The sequence below is a fragment of the Zingiber officinale genome, chromosome 11B (genome assembly GCF_018446385.1).
Source record: "Zingiber officinale cultivar Zhangliang chromosome 11B, Zo_v1.1, whole genome shotgun sequence".
NCBI classification, from domain to species: Eukaryota; Viridiplantae; Streptophyta; class Magnoliopsida; order Zingiberales; family Zingiberaceae; genus Zingiber; species Zingiber officinale.
The window spans coordinates 30,261,646-30,282,207 of record NC_056007.1 but is presented as its reverse complement, the minus strand read 5'-3'; the positions used below and the strand labels follow the sequence as shown (position 1 = coordinate 30,282,207).

The following is a 20,562-nucleotide window of genomic DNA, read 5'->3' as shown; positions in this document are numbered from 1 at the left end:
TTGCTTCTTGAGCTTTTCCTAGCATGAGATTTGTTAGTAGAAAACCTTTTAAATGCCCTTCTCATTTTTCTCACCATATACGCCTCTTGATCACTATCCATTGAGGCGTTTGATTCTTCGGAGTCGGAGGATGGTGGGGATGAAGACTTCTTCTTCTTACCCTTTCCCTTGTTTGCCACAAGGGCTACTCCTCTTGATCTATGTGCTTCTTCATCTAATCCTTCAACTCTTGTTTCGTGGAGTTCCATTCTTGAGAAGAGTTCATCTAGAGAGGATTTCTCTAGGTCCTTTGATATGTAGTATGAATCTACAATGGAGCTCCAAGTTGTGGTTCTTAGGAAAGCATTTAGGGCTTTCATCATCATGTCTCAATTTGAGAGTGTTTCACCTACACTTGTTAGTCCATTAATAATTTCCTTAATTCTAGAATGTAAAATTGATACCTTTTCTCCTTTCTCAAGCTTGATATTGTTGAGTTGAGTTCGAAGGAGGTCTCTTCTTGCCAATTTTGCTTCTGATGTCCCTTCATGAAGCTCCACTAGCTTTTCCCATAACTCCTTGGCGCTTGAGTAGGTTCCAACCCTTGTTATTTCTTGTTGGGGAAGAACATTGTGTAGATGATGGATTGCCTTGGCATTTGCTAGATGCTCTTCTTTTTGCCTTTTGGTTCATCTTGTTATATCAATTGTCTCATTGTGTTCATCCTTGGGCTCTTCAAAACCACTTCTCATGATTAGCATAATGTTAAAATCGGTATTAAAAAAATACCTCCATTCTCTTCTTCCACCAAGAGAAGTCGCCTTCGAATTTGGGTGGATGAATGTTTGAGCCGGCCATTTTGATGAGTGCTCTTCTTGGTGATTAGTCCATTGATGGGCAACCTCGCTCTGATACCACTTGTAGGTGATCGGTGGCCGGCTAGAAGGGGGGTTGGATATCTAGGTCACCCCCAACTTCGATTTCTTCTCTACACGGTTAGTTTGCGCAAGCGGAAATGAAACTAAAACAAGAAAGCAATGAGTAAGAACACAAACGCTAACACGATTCTTTTACGTGGTTCGGAGATTGCTTGCTCCTACTCCACGGCGTGTCCTTGAGGTGGACGAGCCCTTGATCCTTCGGTGGATCAGTCCCCGGCAATCTCCGACTAGCTCTTACTCCTTCTCGGTGGAGTACAACCTCTCACAAGGTTCTCTTCCTCTTACAAGATGAACTTAGGTTTAGGAGGAAGAGAGTAGGCTTGGAGGCTTTGGGCAATGACAAGGAGTGATTCAACAATAATCAGTAACCTCCTTCAAACCCCAAAGCTTCCTATAAATAAGAGGAGAGAGTTTATCATCATATCAACTCATCTCGGCACCAGTCGACTGGCAAAACCATCAGTCGACTGGTGTTACCGTTGGAGGTAGCCAACGGCTACTTCGCAGCACCAACAGCATGCCAACGGTCATTTACCAGTCGACTGCTAAAACATGCAGTCGACTGGTGCAGTCGACTGCTAAAACTTGCAATCGACTGATCCACACCGACCGAACGAAGAGAACCATTCTGTTCGCGCCCAGTCGACTGTGCAGCCGACTGCACCAGTCGACTGCTAAAACATGCAGTCGACTGCTACAGTAACGCTACAGTACTGCTACAGGATTGCTACTATGCTGCTATAGTAACGCCTAAAACTATGCTTTACTCCGAGTACAATCTCTCGTACCCTCACCCTTACGACTCATTTGACGCTTCCTTTGCAGCTTTAACAGAACCTTCAAGCATACTTTCTTTGGCTCTCGTCCCTCGGATGCATTTAAGCCTGCGGCTCATCCCCAATGTCATCCTTCGCGTATGCCTTGAAATTGCTTCCCTCGGCCCTTGTCCTCGTTGCCTTGTCCACGGTCCCTCGGATGCTTCATCCTTCACCGGACCCGAAGCCATCAACCTGAGTTGTATGTGTATCCTGCGAACCTGCACAACTCACATACACATATCAGATACAAGGGTGAACCTAACTTAAACTCTTTGACACACACATCAAAACTATGATCGTACCGATCAAAACCTAGGTCGATTGCACCAACAAGTACCTCTCAGGAGAGTTTAGGAATTACTTATCAAAGGTTGGGATTCAATCCCAATTGTCTGCACCTGGTACACCCCAACAGAATGGTGTGGCAGAACGAAGGAATATGACTTTTATGGAAATGGTTAGATCGATGATGAGTTATTCAGAATTACCAAATACATTCTGGGGATATGCTTTAGAAATGGCAGTGTACATTTTGAACTTGGTACCTTCTAAATCAGTACCCTCTACTCCCATGGAATTGTGGAATGAGCGTAAGCTTAGTCTGAGTCATATTCAGATATGGGGTAGTCCAGCACATGTGCTGAAGGGAGATACTAATAAGTTGGAATCTTGTACAGAAGTTCGCCTGTTTATAAGTTATCCTAAAGGAACGAAAGGAGGTTTGTTTTATAGTCCTAAAGATCAGAAGGTCATTATTAGCACGAATGCCCAATTTTTAGAAGAGGACTATGTAATGAACCATAAGCCCATGAGTGAAATTGTTCTAGAAGAAATGAGAGAAGACACGCCTACTTTAGTACCAACAGTGCAAGATGAAATATCACAAGAAACTGCAACACGTATCACAAATGATACACAACCAATGCCTCATCGTAGTGGGAGGGTTGTGAGGCAACCTGAAATATTCATATTTTTGGGAGAGTCTTCGGACTTGATCCCAGATAAATATGAACCTGATCCCCGAACATATGATGAAGCACTCCAAGATAAATATGCAGCATCTTGGCAAAGAGCAATGAATTCATTAATAGAATCTATGTATTCTAACAAAGTCTGGGAGCTAGTAGAACCATCAAATAATATAAAAACTATTGGATGTAAATGGATCTACAAAAGGAAAAGAGGGACAAACGGGAAGGTGGAAACCTTCAAAACAAGGCTTGTTGCGAAGGGGTATACTCAGAAAGAGGGAATCAATTATGAGGAAACTTTTTCGCCAGTAGTTATGCTTAAGTCTATCCGGACACTCTTATTTATTGCTACTCATATGGATTATGAGGTTTGGCAAATGGATGTCAAGACAGCTTTTCTTAATGGAAGTCTTGAAGAAAACATTCATATAAAGCAACCAGAGGGGGTTATTGCAAAGGGCAAAGAACATCTAGTATATAAGCTCAATTGGTCTATTTATGGACTGAAGCAAGCTTCAAGGTCTTGGAACATCCGGTTTAATGAAGTAATCTAGTCGTATAGATTTATTCGGTGCCCGGATGAGTCTTGTGTATACAAGAAGTGTGATGGAAACGTGGTGGTATTTCTTGTACTATGCGTAGATGATATTTTGTTAGTTGGAAACAATATCAAAATGTTTTCGGAAGTAAGGGTATGGTTGTCCAAGCAATTCAATATGAAGAACTTGGGAGAATGTACACATATTCTCAAGATTAAAGTAATAAGGGATCGCAAGAAAAGAATGTTGTGCTTATCCCAATCTTCATATATCGATACGATCCTAGTTCGTTTTAGCATGCAAGACTCCAAGAAAGGTTTTCTACCTTTTAGGCATGGAGTATATTTATCTAAAGAGATGTCTTCGAAGACATCAAAAGAGATAGAAGAAATGAAGACAGTTCCTTATGCTTCAGTTGTAGGAAGTCGTATGCTATGTTATGCACGAGATCGGATATCTGTTTTACCGTGGGCATGGTTAGCATATATCAAAGTAATCTAAGACAGGGACATTGGACTGCCGTAAAGCATATATTAAAGTACTTGAGAAGGACTAGAGATTATATGCTGGTTTACCAAGCAGATGATCTGCTCCCTGTGGGTTACACGGATTGGAACTAATAGGAATAATAGTAAGTCGGCCTCGGGGGTTTGTGTTTACTTTAGGAGGTGGAGTCATAACAATGGAGGAGTGTTAAGCACCTGTGTGGGCAAGTGGGAGATGTTAATATGGGTGATTATTACCCACACCAAAGGTTGCCAAAGCAACCTGTGACCAAAGGTTGCCAAAGCAACCTTTGGAAAGAGACAAACCGCACCCCTCCCATGTGTATAAAAGGAAGAGAGTTTTTTCTCTTAAGGTGAGCAAGACTCTCACTTTTCTCCCTTTCTCTCTTGATCACACGAGTACAAGACTTCTCTCATGGGACATCACCACCGGATCCCGAGGACATTTGGAGCGAAGAACTACAAAGAAGACTCTTATAGACTTCTTCTTGATACTGCGAGAATTCGGACCCAACGAGATAATCATCTTGATCAAGGTATAACAGGTTGGATTACAAATAATCCACCTTGGTATCCACCTCACCGTAGATCTCTGCGGCAGAAGAAGGTTAACCCTACTGTGCACCACCTTAGCTTTATATATATATATATATATATATATATAATCTTAAATTTTAAATCTATATAATATACCCCATGAGTATCTAAAATTGTTAATCTTGAACACTATAAATCAAGAGAGAAGCTTGAATCTAGAGGAAAAATTTTATTGACTCAAATCCATTATAACTCAACTCCTAAATTCTAAAATCTTGAACCCTAAATACATATAATATATTCAAAAATAGAAAAATAAAAAAAATAAAGAATTGAGGTGCCTGGATCTTATCCAGACGCCTCAACGATATTAAAAAAAAATCCCAAGGCGCCTCCAATGCATTGAAGGCGCCTTGGATGAGCACGGATCTACAAGAATGAGCCCGCAGCATATCAATTATATATGATTTTAGTAACATATGAATTATAATTTTTAGTTTTTTATAGGTCGAAATTAAATTTGGTCTATAATTTATATTTTCTAGCCAAATTAGGTTTGAGATATAATTTTTAATGTTTTACTAGTAAAAATAAATTTAACGGATAATTTTAATTTTCTATTGTTAAAGTTAGATTTTACTAATAATTTATTAATTTTTACTAAAATTTGATCAGTACTTTTTAATTTTTTATTAATCAAAAATATAATTTATTGGCAAAAGTTAAGTTTATCTAATAAATTAAAATATTTATTGGTTATACTTATTAGTAATTAATATAAAATACTTCTAAAAGTTCAAAAACATATTTAATAGTATATAGTAATTAATATAAAATACTTCTAAAAGTTCAAAAACATATTAATATTATACTAGATTATTTATCTAGATTTCAAATTTTTTTCTCTTCATTTTTTCCCTTTGTCATCATTTTTCTATTATTGTTGTTGTGACCTTTCTCCTCCGTAAATTATTATGTGCACCTTTTTTTATAATTCTTCATCAATATCTTAAAAAAGATTACCAATTAAATATTTTTACTTAAATAAATTTGATTGATAATTTATTGAAAAAATTGATAAACGATAGTATGATACATGAAACTATTATAAATATGGGGTCTTAGGTAAGATTCTATTGTATCCCGTCTTATCTTTCTTTGCAAGAGGTTATTTTTATAACTCAAATATGTGACATCTAGGTCACACGATAATAATTTTACTATTGCACTAAGATTCCTCTTTATTGAAGTTAAAATTGATCAATAAAAATATTTAAAATAGTAATTAAAATGTATATTAATAGTATTATAATAATTTATCACTTATGGCTAAATTTAACTAGTATTTTCAATATTTTATTGGTGAAATTTATTTTTATTTAATTAATTAAAAAATATGTATTAGATAAATATATTATGTTTTAACAAATTATATTTAGCACAATGATAAAATTATGAACTACTATGTCACGACTTCGATTGGGAAAATAACTTTTTACAATGCAATACATTTTAAATTTGACTAATAAAATTAAATATCTTTAATTATATTTTATATAAAAATCTATTTTTTAAAATTAATATTTATTTTTTAAAAAGAATATAAGTCCCCAAATATTTTTTGGGCCTAGAGCCTCAATGATTATTGAGGCGGCTCTGAATCTAGGTGGGCATTCATGACCATATGGTCAGAGATTGTTGTAGAGCCAAGTTCAAGAATAAGTTCAAAAGGATGAAAGACAAGCAGTTAGCTTTGTAGCATGAAAACATGAGCTAAAGGCAAGGTGAGACCAAAAAATGGTTGAAGACCTAAATTGAAGACACGGTGGGCTTGAAATTAAAAACCAATGAACCAACTCAAAGACAAAATGAGGCCAAACTAAATATAAGGTGGGGCCTAAAAGGTTGATGACCTTGCTAAAGACAAAGCGAGACATGAAAGGTTGAAGATTCTTGAAGTTAAAGCCCTGGCTAGAAGGTCTAAATTGAGTAAGACGCAAGACCTAGCAAGTCATGGACTTGATCTAAATGGCCAAATTACCATGTTTCAAATGTTTTGAAGTAAATGTGGAAATAAAAAAAATCTAATAAATTCCATCTCCTTTCCCCGTGACTATAATATTGAATATGTGAACAATTTGTAGGCATAAGAGGGAAACCAAGTCATGAAAATCTATGTTCAACAAAATTTAACATTTTGGTAAATCCATCACATGTCACATACGTCTTTCTTTTGACAATAAAATGCAGAGTTTTATTAAACACCAATTTCAAACTCATTTACACCAATGTTTGTCTCACATAGACATTTTTCAGACTTTATTATGTTAAATATTTCTTCTAATCTCTGATAGATAGTTCCAGATTCAGGATGAGATTCATCTCTTGAAACAAAAGAGTGCACTTCATTGTTAATCTGGATCCAACTGCGTCCAGCTTCTTTTTGAATATCATTTTCTTCCATTTTGTTCCTTACTATCTTGGCATCGTCCCACTCACCATGCAAAGCATGCAGGTTAGAGAGAAGCACATAGCTTGCAGAGTCCAACGAAGTCAGCTCAAAAATCTTTGCTGCAGCAAGTTTGCCAAGTTCTAAGTTCCTCTGCATCATACAAGATCCTAATAAGGTCTTCCATGTCGCTACGTCAGGCTTAAATGGCATCTGATTAATGATATCAAGCGCTTCTTCAAGTCTTCCAGCTCGGCCCATTATATCTACCATACATGCATAATGCGAAGCTGACGGTATAATGTTAAAGGTATCACTCATTAGCTTGAAATACCTGACCGCTTGATCAACATAGCCCACATGGCTGCACGCAACCAAAATCCCTAGGAATGTTGACTCGTCTGGAATGCTGCAGTGAGTCTCCAACATCTTATCAACGGCTTCTAGTGCCTCTCTACCATGCCCATTGTTGGCATAACCATAAATTAATGAATTCCAGGACATGATATCATGAGTATGCATGCAGTCAAATGCTAATTCTGAATCGTTTATGCAACCACACTTGCCATACAAGTTTATTAATGCGTTGCCAGTGCAAACATTGATGTCACACCCTAATTTCAGAGCGAGACAATGAAATTGTCGTCCATGATTCAGTGAAGCTAGATTAGCACAAGAGCTTATGGTACTAGATAATCCATACTCATTGGGCATGTATCCATCCCCATGCATGTGGCATAGCCACTCGATGGATCTATCATTATATCCATTCTGGAAATTACCAGAGATGACAGAAGTCCAAGAGACTGCATCAGGTTCCTTAATTTCAAGAAACAGCTTTTCCAGTTCTTGGACCTTACCACATCTAGCATACATGGCCAACAAAGCATTAGCTACTCGAGTATCCAAGGCAATCTTATTCTTGATTGACAAAGAGTGGAGCTGGGAACCCAACTTAGATAATTCTTGGGAAGGTCTGCAAGCTCCAAGGATACTTGAAAAAGTGAACTCATTTGGTCTTATTCCAGCAGAAACCATGCCATTGAATATTCTCATAGCATCATGTAGTTCCCCATTCCGGACACAGCATGAGATCATTAAGCTCCAGGTGATTACATTCTTAGCTTCCATTTGATGAAACACTAACTTTGCTTGTTCAACTTCATGATTCCTCCAGTAAAAATCAAGTAAAGCAGTTGCAGAATGCACACTGTTGACGATGAGAGTTTTTAGCATGTACCCATGGAGCTGCTCACCCAAGCGTGGTTGACATGCTGCCAATATGCTAGTAATCGTATGCTCATTTGGCGCAATTCCTCGCCTAACCATTTCATCAAACAATGTCATTGCAGAATCAAACAAGTTGTTTCTGCAATATGCAGAAATTAGTGAAGTAAAACTCACCACATCTAAGTCTGTAATTCCAGCAAATACTAGCTCAGCTCTATCAACCAATCCACATCTTGAGTAAAAATCAATCAGACTGATACTACTCCAGCAATCCTCTGTAAAGCCAGAGCGAAGAATCAGTGAATGCAACTGTTCACCACATCTAAGAGCAGCCACGTCAGTGCAAGCCTGGATGGCAGCATTAACTGCAAAATCATTTGAAAGCACACCAGATTCAAGCATTTGAACGAACAGATAGATCCCAGTCTTTCCAAAACCATTCCTAACGCAACCCGAGATCATTGACGTCCAAGTGACAACATTCCTTTGGGGCATTTCATCAAACACCCTGAATGCATCATCCGGTCGCTCAGATTTCATCAACAAATCGATCAGCATGGATTCAAGGACCACACCCACTTTGATTCCTTGGATTTTCATATCGAGAAATAGATCCATGGCTTCAGGAAGCATCTTCAATGCCACTAGTTGCTTCAGTTTTCGGACAGAATTGGGCGTGATGGTCGGTCCAACCGTGAGCGCGAACGGTGCAGATGAGCTGCTTTGGTTGGGGATGCCTAATTTTGGTGGTCGAAAGGTTGGGGTTGAAGGAATGATGTTCCGCGGTAAAGGAGAGCGGAAAGGGTGCTGCCATGAAGGTTGGAGCTTCGAAAGGTTTAAGGATGCGGAAGAAGGCGGAGGACAGAAAAGGATCACCATTTGCATTATGTGCGGCATAGAAATATGAACGATAAATTTACCAATTTAATACTTTATCATTCTTGAGGGAAAAAGAGGCCTAAGGTTCATCAGAGTGCATTATGCTTATTGACGGTGGTTATAGGTCTGACACGAGGCCTTTAGTATGGTTTCAGGATTTACTAGTATACGGCTTTTATTTATAAGTCTGAGACAACTTAGCAATAGGGCCCAGTGTTGGCAGACTTCAGACGACTTAGCAAAGGGCCTAGTGTAAGCTGCTTTGAACTTTCATAGAGTAGAGCATTTATATAACTATTGTAATATTCATCATCTCATTAAAAAAAAAAAAAAATCATGAGTTTTATTATCATATATTTATTATAATAACATATCTTTTTTATCCATATTTCTTTAACATTAACTTTCATTATTTATCATCTCATAACTCATTCAATTATCTTAAAATTATTATTAAATAAATATATTTTTAATATATCTTGAAATATTTAAATTGTTATTATTAAAAAATACACTCAGATTCTATTATTTATCTATTTTATTTAATTTTAAATTTTATTTTAATAAATAAAATTAAAAAAATATATACTCATGGGGTGGGCTAGGGCTTGCCCACCCCATGCCATGTTGAATACGTTCAATGTCTTTAACGTCACCAATAAAGATATTATAACACTCATTAACAGAGTTTGTGTACTCTTTCGCAGCACCTCGTATTTCAAAAAGTCCATCGACTCTCTCCCATGTCGTCATCCTCGCTAGCTGCGTCTTTTACTCGGCTTCTTATCCTCCTAAGTTCCTGAACACTTAGACACAAGGGTTAAATACCAACATGACCTAATTTGACTTGGTTGATCATATTAAAACTACCTTGAGATACTAACAATCTATCCCTTTTTGACATGAGTAAACCCAAGTTAAATTAGGGTAAACCTCAAAAATAACAATTATAAAAATAACGATTACAAAATAAAAGTTATAAAATTTACAAGTAAATTAGCAAGTACAAAAATTAAATTGTACTACCCTCCCCCTAGACTTAATCTTCACTACTCCCCCTTTTGATCTCATTAAAAATGGGGTACTTTAAAACTGCTATTTGAAAAAAAAAATAAAAGTCTAAGGAAAAATTCTAGAAAAATATTAAAGTTTAAACTTGAAAAAATCTTGATTTTAGAATTTTAACATATATAAGGTTGAAAAAATTTCATATGAAGTGAAATTATTTTAAAGTAGAAATAAAGTCTTTTGCATATTAAAAAAATTATTAATAATTAAAAAATTTAATATTCAGAAAAATTTAAAATTTTTCTTACATATAAGTGATAAAGTTATTTTTCTCAGAAAAATTAACTTCTAATTAATTTCTAATAAAATTTTTGACAAATAATTGAAAATATTTTTATAACAACTAAATACTTAATATTTAGTTAATTAAATACACATTTCCATAGTTGGCTTCCAAGCTGTGCGATGTACTAGGTCTTCTTGAATATTGGAATAACAATCACTTCTAGACAAAGTCTTTTAATGAAAATAAATATTTAATTTTTTCTCTGAAAACCCTTAAAAAATAATTAATCTAAATATGATTTTGCAACCCAAAATAGATTCCTTCCTACAAGAATAATAAAAAATTTCTTAGGAATATATTTCTATGATATTTTTATTATTTGGCCCTTATGATATTTAAAATGTCAATTTAAATCATTATATCTTCTAATATTTTGAACATGTGAGCATGCACGTTCCTTCAAATATTCTATTTCTGTTTTTAATTTTTTATTTTTTATTTTTATTTTGTCGAGATCTTCTAATTGACAAGATATAGCTAAGGTTGATTTTAACTCTTTATTTTCTTTTTCTAACTTACAGTAATTTTTCGATAACATTTTTACAAACTGAAATAACTTGTCAGGAGGAAAAAACTGTACCTGACTTACCTTGTCGATCCCGTAATCTAAAGCTCCCCCTGAAGTGCTGCTTTCTTCCGATGTCGCTCCCCCTTCATCGATGCTCTCGATGCTCATTTTGGACAAGCTTGCTTCGCCTTCATCTTCTTGGTGACTCGCCACTAGCGCAAGTCCAGCGAGAGCTTCTATCTCTGATTCGGATGACGTTTCGTCCCACGTTACTTTTAGATTATACTTAGTTTGGGTTGGCTTCTTAATCTTTTCCTTGTCCTTGTTCTTGTCCTTACTTTTTAATTTAGAACAGTTGTCTTTCACATGTCTTTCTTCATTACAATGGTAGCATCTTATTTTTCTTTTCCTTTTATTACGCTGCACTTGATTAAATTTATTAGTTTTAAATAATTTTTTAATTTTTCTTGCCATGAGTGTCATTTCATCATTGTCGAGAGAAGATTTAGAGTCTTCCCTTTTTGCCTTTAAGACAACATTATGACTTGGCTCCTTCTTCAGATTTGCACATCTTGTTTCATGGACTTTAAATGTTGAAAATAATTCTTTTAACGTACTTAATTCTAGACCTTTAGATATATAATAAACATCTACTAATTATGCTCATTCAGTAGTCCTAGAAAATGCGTTAAGCGCATACCTTAGTGAATCTCAATTGCTTACATTTTTTCTGAGATTCGTGAGATCGGTGATGAGTTCTTTTATTCTTAAGTGAAGGTGTGCAACTATTTCGCCTTCTTCTAACTTGATGTTGCTTATCTGGTTCATGAACAGATCCCGTCTCGTGAGTTTTACCTCCGAGGTCCCTTCGTATAGTTCCTAGAATTTCTCCCAGAGTTCCTTGGCTGACTCGTAAGCTCCGATCTGATTAACTTATTGAGGTGGTAAAACTCTAAGCAGGTGAAAATCTGCTTTACCATTTTCCACGAAGTCGGCTTGCTCCTTTGTCCATTGATATTCTTCTTTACCCTCAGGTGCTACAAAACTAAATTTCATTATTAAAAATAAATTGAAATTTGTCTTAAAGAATACCTCCATATTTTTCTTCTAGCTCACAAATTCCCCCATGAACTTTGATGGGTAGATGCTCGTCTGTCCATCTCGTGTGCTTCATTCGGCGGTTAGTCCTCCTTAAGCAAACCCGCTCTGATACTAATTGTAGGATCGAAAAGAATTTAGATATATCTATAATGGTATGATATTATCCACTTTGGGTTTAAACCCTCATGGTTTTACTCTTGGGCTCTACCCAAAAGGTCTCATGTCAATGGAGATATTTTTTTTTATAAACCCATAATCTTTCCCATATGTTTTCAATGTGGGACTATGTTTGCAACCTTTCAATCCCAATAATCTCCCCTCAAACAAAGGACCACAGGACCCCCCTCAAGAATCGGGTCACTCTTGACCTGTTCAGGGCCTCCCCTCGAGCATCGGGTCACTTTGACCTACTTAAGGTCTCCCCTACTTTGTTTAAGGTTTCACCCACACGGTTCGATCTTGGATCATGACTCTGACTCGTGCTTCTTCCGATGATTAATCCGGTGAAGTGAAACCTCACTCTAAACAAATTGTATGACCCTTGGTGGCCAGCTAGAAGGGTGGTGAATAGCTTTGCAAAGGAAAACAAACCTTCCTCGAACTTTATAGCTTTATAAGAATCAACACTTGCATAAAAGAACTAAGAGACTAAATAAAGAAAGGAAGAGGTACAAAAGGATTACTTAGTTATAACCGGATAGGTTGTTAATCCAAGGAAGATGAAAAGCTCATTAATATCTCCTTCAGGCCGAGAAGCCTCATACAGTAGTTAAAGCATTCAAAATGCAAAGCTAAACTCAAATGAAATCAATTACAAATATTGTTTAGAACCATTGGGATCAGGACTGTATTTATAGCCCTAGTCGAGGTGCCTGGAAGGATTACAGGCGCCTGTAGGGGATAAACTTTTATCTCTATCGTAACAGAATGCGCCACGTCGCATTCCAGATAAAATTCTACTCCGAGCGCCCAGAAGGGTTCCGAGCGCCCGGAGTCCGAGTCTTCCATTCCAGTTCCGATCGCATTGATCCGGGTCTTCCACTTTGGCTCCGCTCGCTTGAGTAATCTCAGTCATCCGGAATGAGGCTCACCCGAACCCAACTTCTAGCCTTCTCGAGCGAACTTTCGCTTCGGCTTCTCATCCCTCAAAAATGTCACCCGCCTCCTTTTCATCCGCTCGCATACTCTTTCGTAACACCTCTTACCTTGAACGCACTAAGCCTGTCGGCTCTCTCCTGTGTAGTCCTTCTCGCTAGCTGCGTCTTTCACTCGACTTCCTACGCTCCTAAGTTTCTGCACACTTAGACACAGGGATTAAATACCAACGAGATCTAACTTGATTTGGTTAATCATATCATAACTATATTGGGGTACTAACATAATATTCCTGAGAGATATAGATTTCTCATAAGTGAATCAAATGATATATTACTCATTGAGAATGAATAACCTATTGATTATGAAGAAGTTCTAAAAAGTTTAGAAAGAGATAGTGGCTAACTACCATAAAGTCAGAAATGGATTCCCTGTATAAAAACCAAGTTTAAACTTGGTAGACCCACCTGAAGGCATTACGCCTATTGGGTACAAGTGAATTTTCAAGAAACAACTAGCATAGATGGTAATATGATTACCTACTAAGCAAGATTAGTGGTGAAATGCTATCATCAAAGGTAAGACATTAACTATGATGAAAGTTATACTTAAATCCATTCAGATACTCTTGACCATAGCAGCTCATTATGATTATGAGGTATGGAAGATGGATGTGAAAATGACATTCCTTAACGGAAATCTATTTGAGGATGTGTATATGACATAACTCGAGGGTTTCACATCTGTTGATAAAAATAAAGTATGTAAGCTTCAATGATCTATTTATAGATTAAAGCAAGCATCTAGGAGTTGGAATATCCATTTTGATAAGGAAATCAAAGAGTTTGATTTCTCATAAAATTCTAACGAACCTTATATGTACAAGAAGGTTAGTAGGAGTGTAATCGTATTCCTATTGTTATATGTCGATGACATATTACTTATAGAAAATGATGTATCTATTCTACGGTCGGTTAAAGTGTGGTTATCCAAAAAGTTCTCCATGAAAAACATAGAAGAAGTAACCTATATCATTGAAATTAAGATCTATAGAGATAGATTAAAATAGTTACTTAGTCTTTTACAGTTTACATATATAGACAAGGTACTAAAGTGATTTAGCGTGGTTGAATCCAAGAAACATTTTATACCCAAGAAGAATGGGATTCACCTTTTGAAATCTATGTGTCCACGCACAGAAGATGAGAGGATTTGTATGAGTAAGATATCTTATGCTTCTGTGATAGAATTTATCATGTATGTTATGATATGTGTGAGGCTCGATGTATCATACGCTCTAAGTATCACAATCAGATACCAGTTAGATCCAGACATGGATCATTGGATAGCTATAAAGATAATCCTTAAGTACTTAAGAAGAACTAAGGATGTGTTCTTGGTATATGGAGATGGTGCTATGGTTACACGCGGGTACACTGATGCTAACTTCCAGACATATAAGGATAATTTCAAGTCTCAGTCTGGGTGCATATTCACATTGAATGGGGGTGCAATAAGTTGGAAGAGTTCTAAATAAGATACTGTCACAAATTCTACCACGGAGGTAAAATACATTGCGACTTCTAAAGCTACAAAGGAAGCAGTTTGTATCAAGAAGTTTATCTCCGAACTTGGAGTGGTTCTGACCATTGTTGAAGTATTACCAATTTACTACGACAACAATGGAATAATTGTGTAAACAAAGGGACCCAAGTCTCACCAATAATCCAAACATGTGTTTTAGTGTTATCATTTGATCAGAAATATCATCAGTAGGAAATAAATATAAATTGAAAAGATTCTCAGCGAAACGAACCTAGCGGATCCCTTGACAAAGACTTTACCATAAAGTAAGTTTGAGAGTCACATCTAGACTTATGGTATTAGATGCCATAGTGATTGGTATTAGGTTAAGTGGGAGTACGTTATATTTGAGAGATGTCTTAAGGTAATCTCGTTTTATGGTATGTATTATTTATTGGATAAATAAAGATTTACTATTTGAGTGTACATACTTTATATATATGATTGAATCTTAAACTCATTTACTAAATGTCAGCAATATAAGTATGAGAGAATTTATTATTGGATTATAAATAGTATCTCTCCATGTGTAATTATGAATGTATTGAAATAATCTATAGTTAATGAATTGATGAGTTTGGACATCATCAATTCTGTGAGACTAGCACGTGTTATACTCCTTGGTTTACCCAAGCAATTATTCCTCACTGGCTAGAGATATTAGGATGTTAAAAGTTAAATGTGGATGTTAGTTAAGGGTAACTAATTTATTGAAGTGGTCTGTCATGAGACTTCATATAGTTCTATACATATGAGGATATGTCAATGAAGATCTCATTGAAGCTTAAGTTCAAGTTTCCTTTGACTTGATGTATTCAAGTCATCTTGGTGATAAAGATTTAGACTTTGATATCTTAAGTAAATATCTCCATGAAAGTGTGGACCCGAGATGATTGAGTATAAGTCAAAATATCTGAAGGTGTTTAGATAGTCCACAAAAGATTTACTGCTCCTTACAAAAGGATATGTATATTCTATGACCGCTTGTCAGGAATGTTACTCGAAGTTTTTGGCCAAAGCGTTACATGTCAATATTATGCTACTCTTAGACACATATCTGAGTAATTTGAATCTACAGGATAATGAAATATGACTTGGGAGAGGTATGGCACATAGTCAGCCTAGTGGGAATTGACACATAAACTATGTCATGAACCAAGTGAGTATAAGATGGTGAAAGGAATGTGGCATAATTCATTGTAGCTACAGAAGGGTTCGGAAAGGGTTCTAAGATCAACCATTAATTTTTTAGTTAATTGGAGATCATGATATACTACTAAGTGTCACTCATGATCTATTCATGATTAATGGTTAATTACAAATCACCAACATAACCAGGAACCTATTAGGTCATACGCACTACAAGTTTATTCGAAAGACTTAAAATGAGTTTGAGAATTGGATTCTTAGATCGAGAGAGATTAAGTCTGGTTGGACCATACGAAGGGCAAATATAGAAAATATTTTGTCGGAACGGAAGCGCAGATGAGTAGAGTCGTCAATTTGGGTTGGGCCCGTCAGGTTGGCCCGCTCGCTAAACAATTTAACTAGATCGGGTTGGAACTTTATCAACCCAAGTCGGTCGCGGGTTGACCCACCTAGTCCTGCGACTCCCGCAAGATGGCCTGTGATGGGCTTGGGTTAGCCCGCGGGTTGAGGAACACATGTAGGTCAAGTTTTATGTCAATTTATTATCTTTATTGGTTATAATTTTGAAATAAAAATAATACTTTTATCAAACATGAGTACTCATTTGTATCCATTTATATTTAAAATATCTGTTTCTAGATACATTTGATTGATGAAACCTTTTCAAAGTAAAATATTGAAGATAAGAAACTTTTAAAAAATTTTGATGGGCCTGCGGGTTGGCCTGCCTAACTTTCAACCAGCATTAGATTGGGTGGGTTGGGGAATTCCTAACCTACTAAGATGATAGATCGGCCCGTCCCACCTCGCGTCCCCGCCACGGGCTAATCGGCCATGTCTTTTGAAGATGAAATAGACTCTCTTTTGTTTAATTATAAACTAAATTTGTTTGGGTTTAACTAAAAAAGGTTTGGTAGTTAAACCAAGTAGTTTTCTTTTAAACCAACATGGTTTGATCTTGAACTAAACTCAAGAAGATTGGTTTGGGTTTTGGGTTAGTGGATAGGATTTTTTGGATTGGATCAAAATCAAATAAGAGAACTATATATGTGATATAGTTTAGAGAGAAAACCCAATTAATGAATTGGACCCCTCTTTTTCTCTCCTCCTCTTCTCTCCACTATTTCTGCCCAAAGAAGCTACATCGTCGCCCGTCATAGGTGTTTCTTCAGTTATCGGACCTCCCTGGTTGTTGTCCTCTGCTGGTGGGCTCCAATGAATGTCGGTCAACCACCATCTGAGCATGGACAACAACAAGGTGTTGTTTCCCTTGAGTCACTGAAGATCATGCACTGCCGAAGGGCTTGACTACCGACTATCCTCCATCCGACAGTCGATTGTTGACCACCGAAGTCCCTTCCACTAGCATTATCGGCATCAGCAAAGGAGTGCCCCAAACAACAACCTCTTTGGTTGTCGTTCACCTTGCTTCGTGTATTCGGTTACATACACCGTTGGACATCAAAGCAAGTGGGAGATCCTTTGTGTTTGGTATCGTCTAGTTGCTAACGTCGTTGGATACCAAAAGGTTGGCAAGATCCTCTCTTAGATTGCCTCATCTTCGATCTTCGGCTAGTACTAAAGTGGAGACGTGACTCGTGGTTTTAGAAGCTATCTCGATGATAGCTTGGCGTGGATACGAATAGAGGCGAGGTTTGATAGCATCGCTTGGTTATTATCATTCTCACTCCACATCTTCCATTAGGTATAACTAGAATAAAAGTTATTTTATAAAATTTTATTATGGTGTTATGTCTTGCACGTGTTGTATCTTAGATGCATGTGTTGTAATAATTAGTGTAATTATTATTTATCTTCCATTATGCATATTTACAAAACATGTTTTAGTATGCATCTACATCGGACTCCCAAACACTTGAAAGGTTGTGAACCAAGTAAAATTATTATGTTCATGTGTTGTGATTGTTTCTTGGTTCTCGGTTCAAATTTTTGTTGCATACTTAAATAAAAAAAATAAAGTTATTCACCCCCTCTATCAATTGACTAATCAACTCGATTGATGACATATTAGTCGATTGATGTGAACTTGTAGTCTATTGCTCATAGTTTCGAAGGGAATAGATGATTTTGAATCTAAAGGAGTAACTCGACTGATCAACATTAGTCGATTGATAGGGAGTGCCAGTTAATAGCTATTCAAATTAATAACAAAATTAAACATTGATCAAAAGCTATAAAGACCATTCAACATATTAATAATCGATTGAAGACTAAATTAATCGACTGTTAAGGTATGAACATTTGATGTTACTGTAAGAATGTGTTGAATCCAGTTTGAGTTGAGCATCCATATAAGAGGCATATCGACCATGATTTCATTATCACAACCTTGACAAATGTGCTCATTCTCACCTGAAACTTGTGCTCAACATCAAATTTTTGTGCTCAAGGTTTAAAGGAGAGGCTTGGTCTTGCAAGTATTTATTTTTTGTATTCTCTCCTTTTATTATTTTGTTTTATACTATTGTATTTATTGTAAGAGGTTTCTCCATCTTAAAAAATTATCCGAAAAGAAGAAAATTACATAGTAGTGGTAGTGCTAGGACTAGGCTTTAGATTAATAGCTTTACAAGGCTATTAATTAAGTAAACTTATTATATTCATGTGTTGTAATTGTTATGTTTGAGAAATTTTCTAAGATAATCATCTTATATATGGTATTATTTATTGAATAAATAAATTCACTATTTGAGTATACATTCTCAATGTATATAATTGGATCTTAAACTCATTTATTGAATGTTCATAATATAATTCATAGCATGAAAGAATTTGTGATTGAATCACAACTAAAGAGGATTTCTACATGTGTAATTATGAGTGTGTTGAAATATTCCCTAGTCGATGAATTGATAAGTTCAGACATCATCGATTTTGAGAGACTAGCACGTGTTATACTCTTTGGTTTATCTAAGCAGCTGCTCTTTACTGGCTGGAGATATTGGAATGTCGAGAGTTCATTGGAGTGACCTATTATGAGACTTCATATAGTTCTATATATATTTGTATATATCAATGAAGATCTCATTGTAGCTCGAGTGTAAGTTCCTTCGACTGGAGATATTCAAGTTATCTTAAGCATAAAGACTTATACTATGACATCTTAAACAAGCATCTCCTAAGAGATATATACTTGAGATGATTGAGTATAAGTCAAAGTGCCCGAAGGTGTTTGAATAATTCATAGAGGATTTACCACTCCTTTTATTAGGAGACGTATATCCTATGGTCTCTTGTTAGAATTATTATTCGTAAGTCTTTGACCAAAGCATTACACATCAAGAGGATGATTTTCTTGGATACATATTTGAGTAATTTGAATCTACAGGACAAGAAACTACTACATAGGCTAGGTGTGACATATTCAGCCTAGTGGGGACTGACACATAGACCATGTCCTAAATCAAATGAGTATAAGATGAGTGAAAGAAATAGATGCACGAATAATTGTGGCAGCTGAAGGCTTCAGAATCGATTTTGGAATCAACTATGATTTTTTTTAGTTAATCGGGGATCATGATATACTACTAGGCATCACTCATGATAGATTCATAATTAATGATTAATTATAAATGAACAACATAAACTAAAAATCTATTGGGTCACACACGCTACAAGTATATCCGAAAGATTTAAAACAAGTTTGAGAATTGGATTATTAGATTATGGTAGGACAAACAAGGAGCAAATATGAAAAGTGTTTGGTATAATGGAAGCGATGGTGGGTCATATCTCTTGTAGGCAAGGTTAGATTCATTGTGGTTTAATAATGAACCAAGATGGTTTAGTAATAAACTAAAAGGGTTTGGTTTAATTATGAATTAAGTTGGTTTGGTTTTGAACCAAACTTAATGGTAATGGATCATGTTGCAATTGGTTATTGGGTTTGAGAGATGACTTGCTCTCCAAGTCATTGAAGAGGTATATAAATATACCCTTTTATGTAGAGAATTTATTATTCGAATTGGATAACCTAATTTGATTAGTATTTCCTCTCCTCTATTCTCTCTCTCTCTCTTTCTCTTCCTCTTCTTGCTGCCAACCACAAGGAGAAGTGGTTCTCCTTGTAATGCTGGTCAACAACCACCGCCGACCACATTCTCCAATAGGCCAATAGCACCCCGCTGGCCAGCAGGATGTCGGAGGACCCGTCTCCGGCCAAGAGAAGCTGTCCACACCAAGAGCAACCAACGGACAACCTCCTTTCGGGCACCTTTTAGCATCGTTTCGACGAGCAATCGTTGCTACCGAAACCCCGACGCCTTAGGGTATGTTGTCCCTCATCGGGAGTAACTTCGTGGACACTGACAGTGAGGAAATGATTATGACAATAGCTTTTTCCGGATTGGATAGCAGAAAGTAGTTGCTGTCCTCTTCCTTTTGTGCTGGCCAAATTGTTGGTCGGACCTTACTTTGTGCCACCAGGTTGCCCTCGCCACTGGACATAAAGTTGAGACAAAGATCTTACTCAGATCGCTTCATCTCCATGGTTGACTAGTATCAATTGGAGACAAAAAACTTGTGGCTTAGGAAAGCCGTCTTGAAGATATCTCGGCATTGATATTGATAGAGGCAAGCTTCGTTAAGCTTGCTTGTTAATTCTGATGGAGACTAATCTTGCGAGGTTAGCTAAAACTCTCTACAAGGTTCAATTACGAACCCGTAGATATAACTCTTAAACGAACACTTTGATATATGGTTATGTCTAGCGCATGTGTGTATTCTATATGTGTGTGATTAGTATGTTGTAATAATTTAGATTATTATTTTGCTTCGGCTGTTTATTTATTGAAATAAAAATTTAAAAAATGCATTCGGAATCCCTTCTTCAACCTCGGCTCAAATTTTCTATGCATACTTAAATCAAAGAAACGAAGTTATTCATCCCTCCCTTTTTATCA

At 36.4% G+C, this 20,562-nt stretch overlaps 1 protein-coding gene across 1 annotated transcript; it reads right to left on the bottom strand.

The window, feature by feature from the left end:
* Positions 1 to 6,503: 6,503 nt before the first annotated feature.
* Positions 6,504 to 8,981, bottom strand: LOC122035315 (pentatricopeptide repeat-containing protein At4g39530-like). Its single transcript, XM_042594727.1, has one exon. The coding sequence runs from the start codon at positions 8,865 to 8,867 to the stop codon at positions 6,549 to 6,551; it is 2,319 nt and encodes a 772-aa protein (XP_042450661.1). The 5' UTR covers positions 8,868 to 8,981; the 3' UTR covers positions 6,504 to 6,548.
* Positions 8,982 to 20,562: the final 11,581 nt, after the last annotated feature.

What these genes read in the sequence shown, in the direction of transcription:
- LOC122035315 (XM_042594727.1), bottom strand. Translation starts at nt 8,867, where the DNA reads ATGCCGCACATAATGCAAATGGTGATCCTTTTCTGTCCTCCGCCTTCT.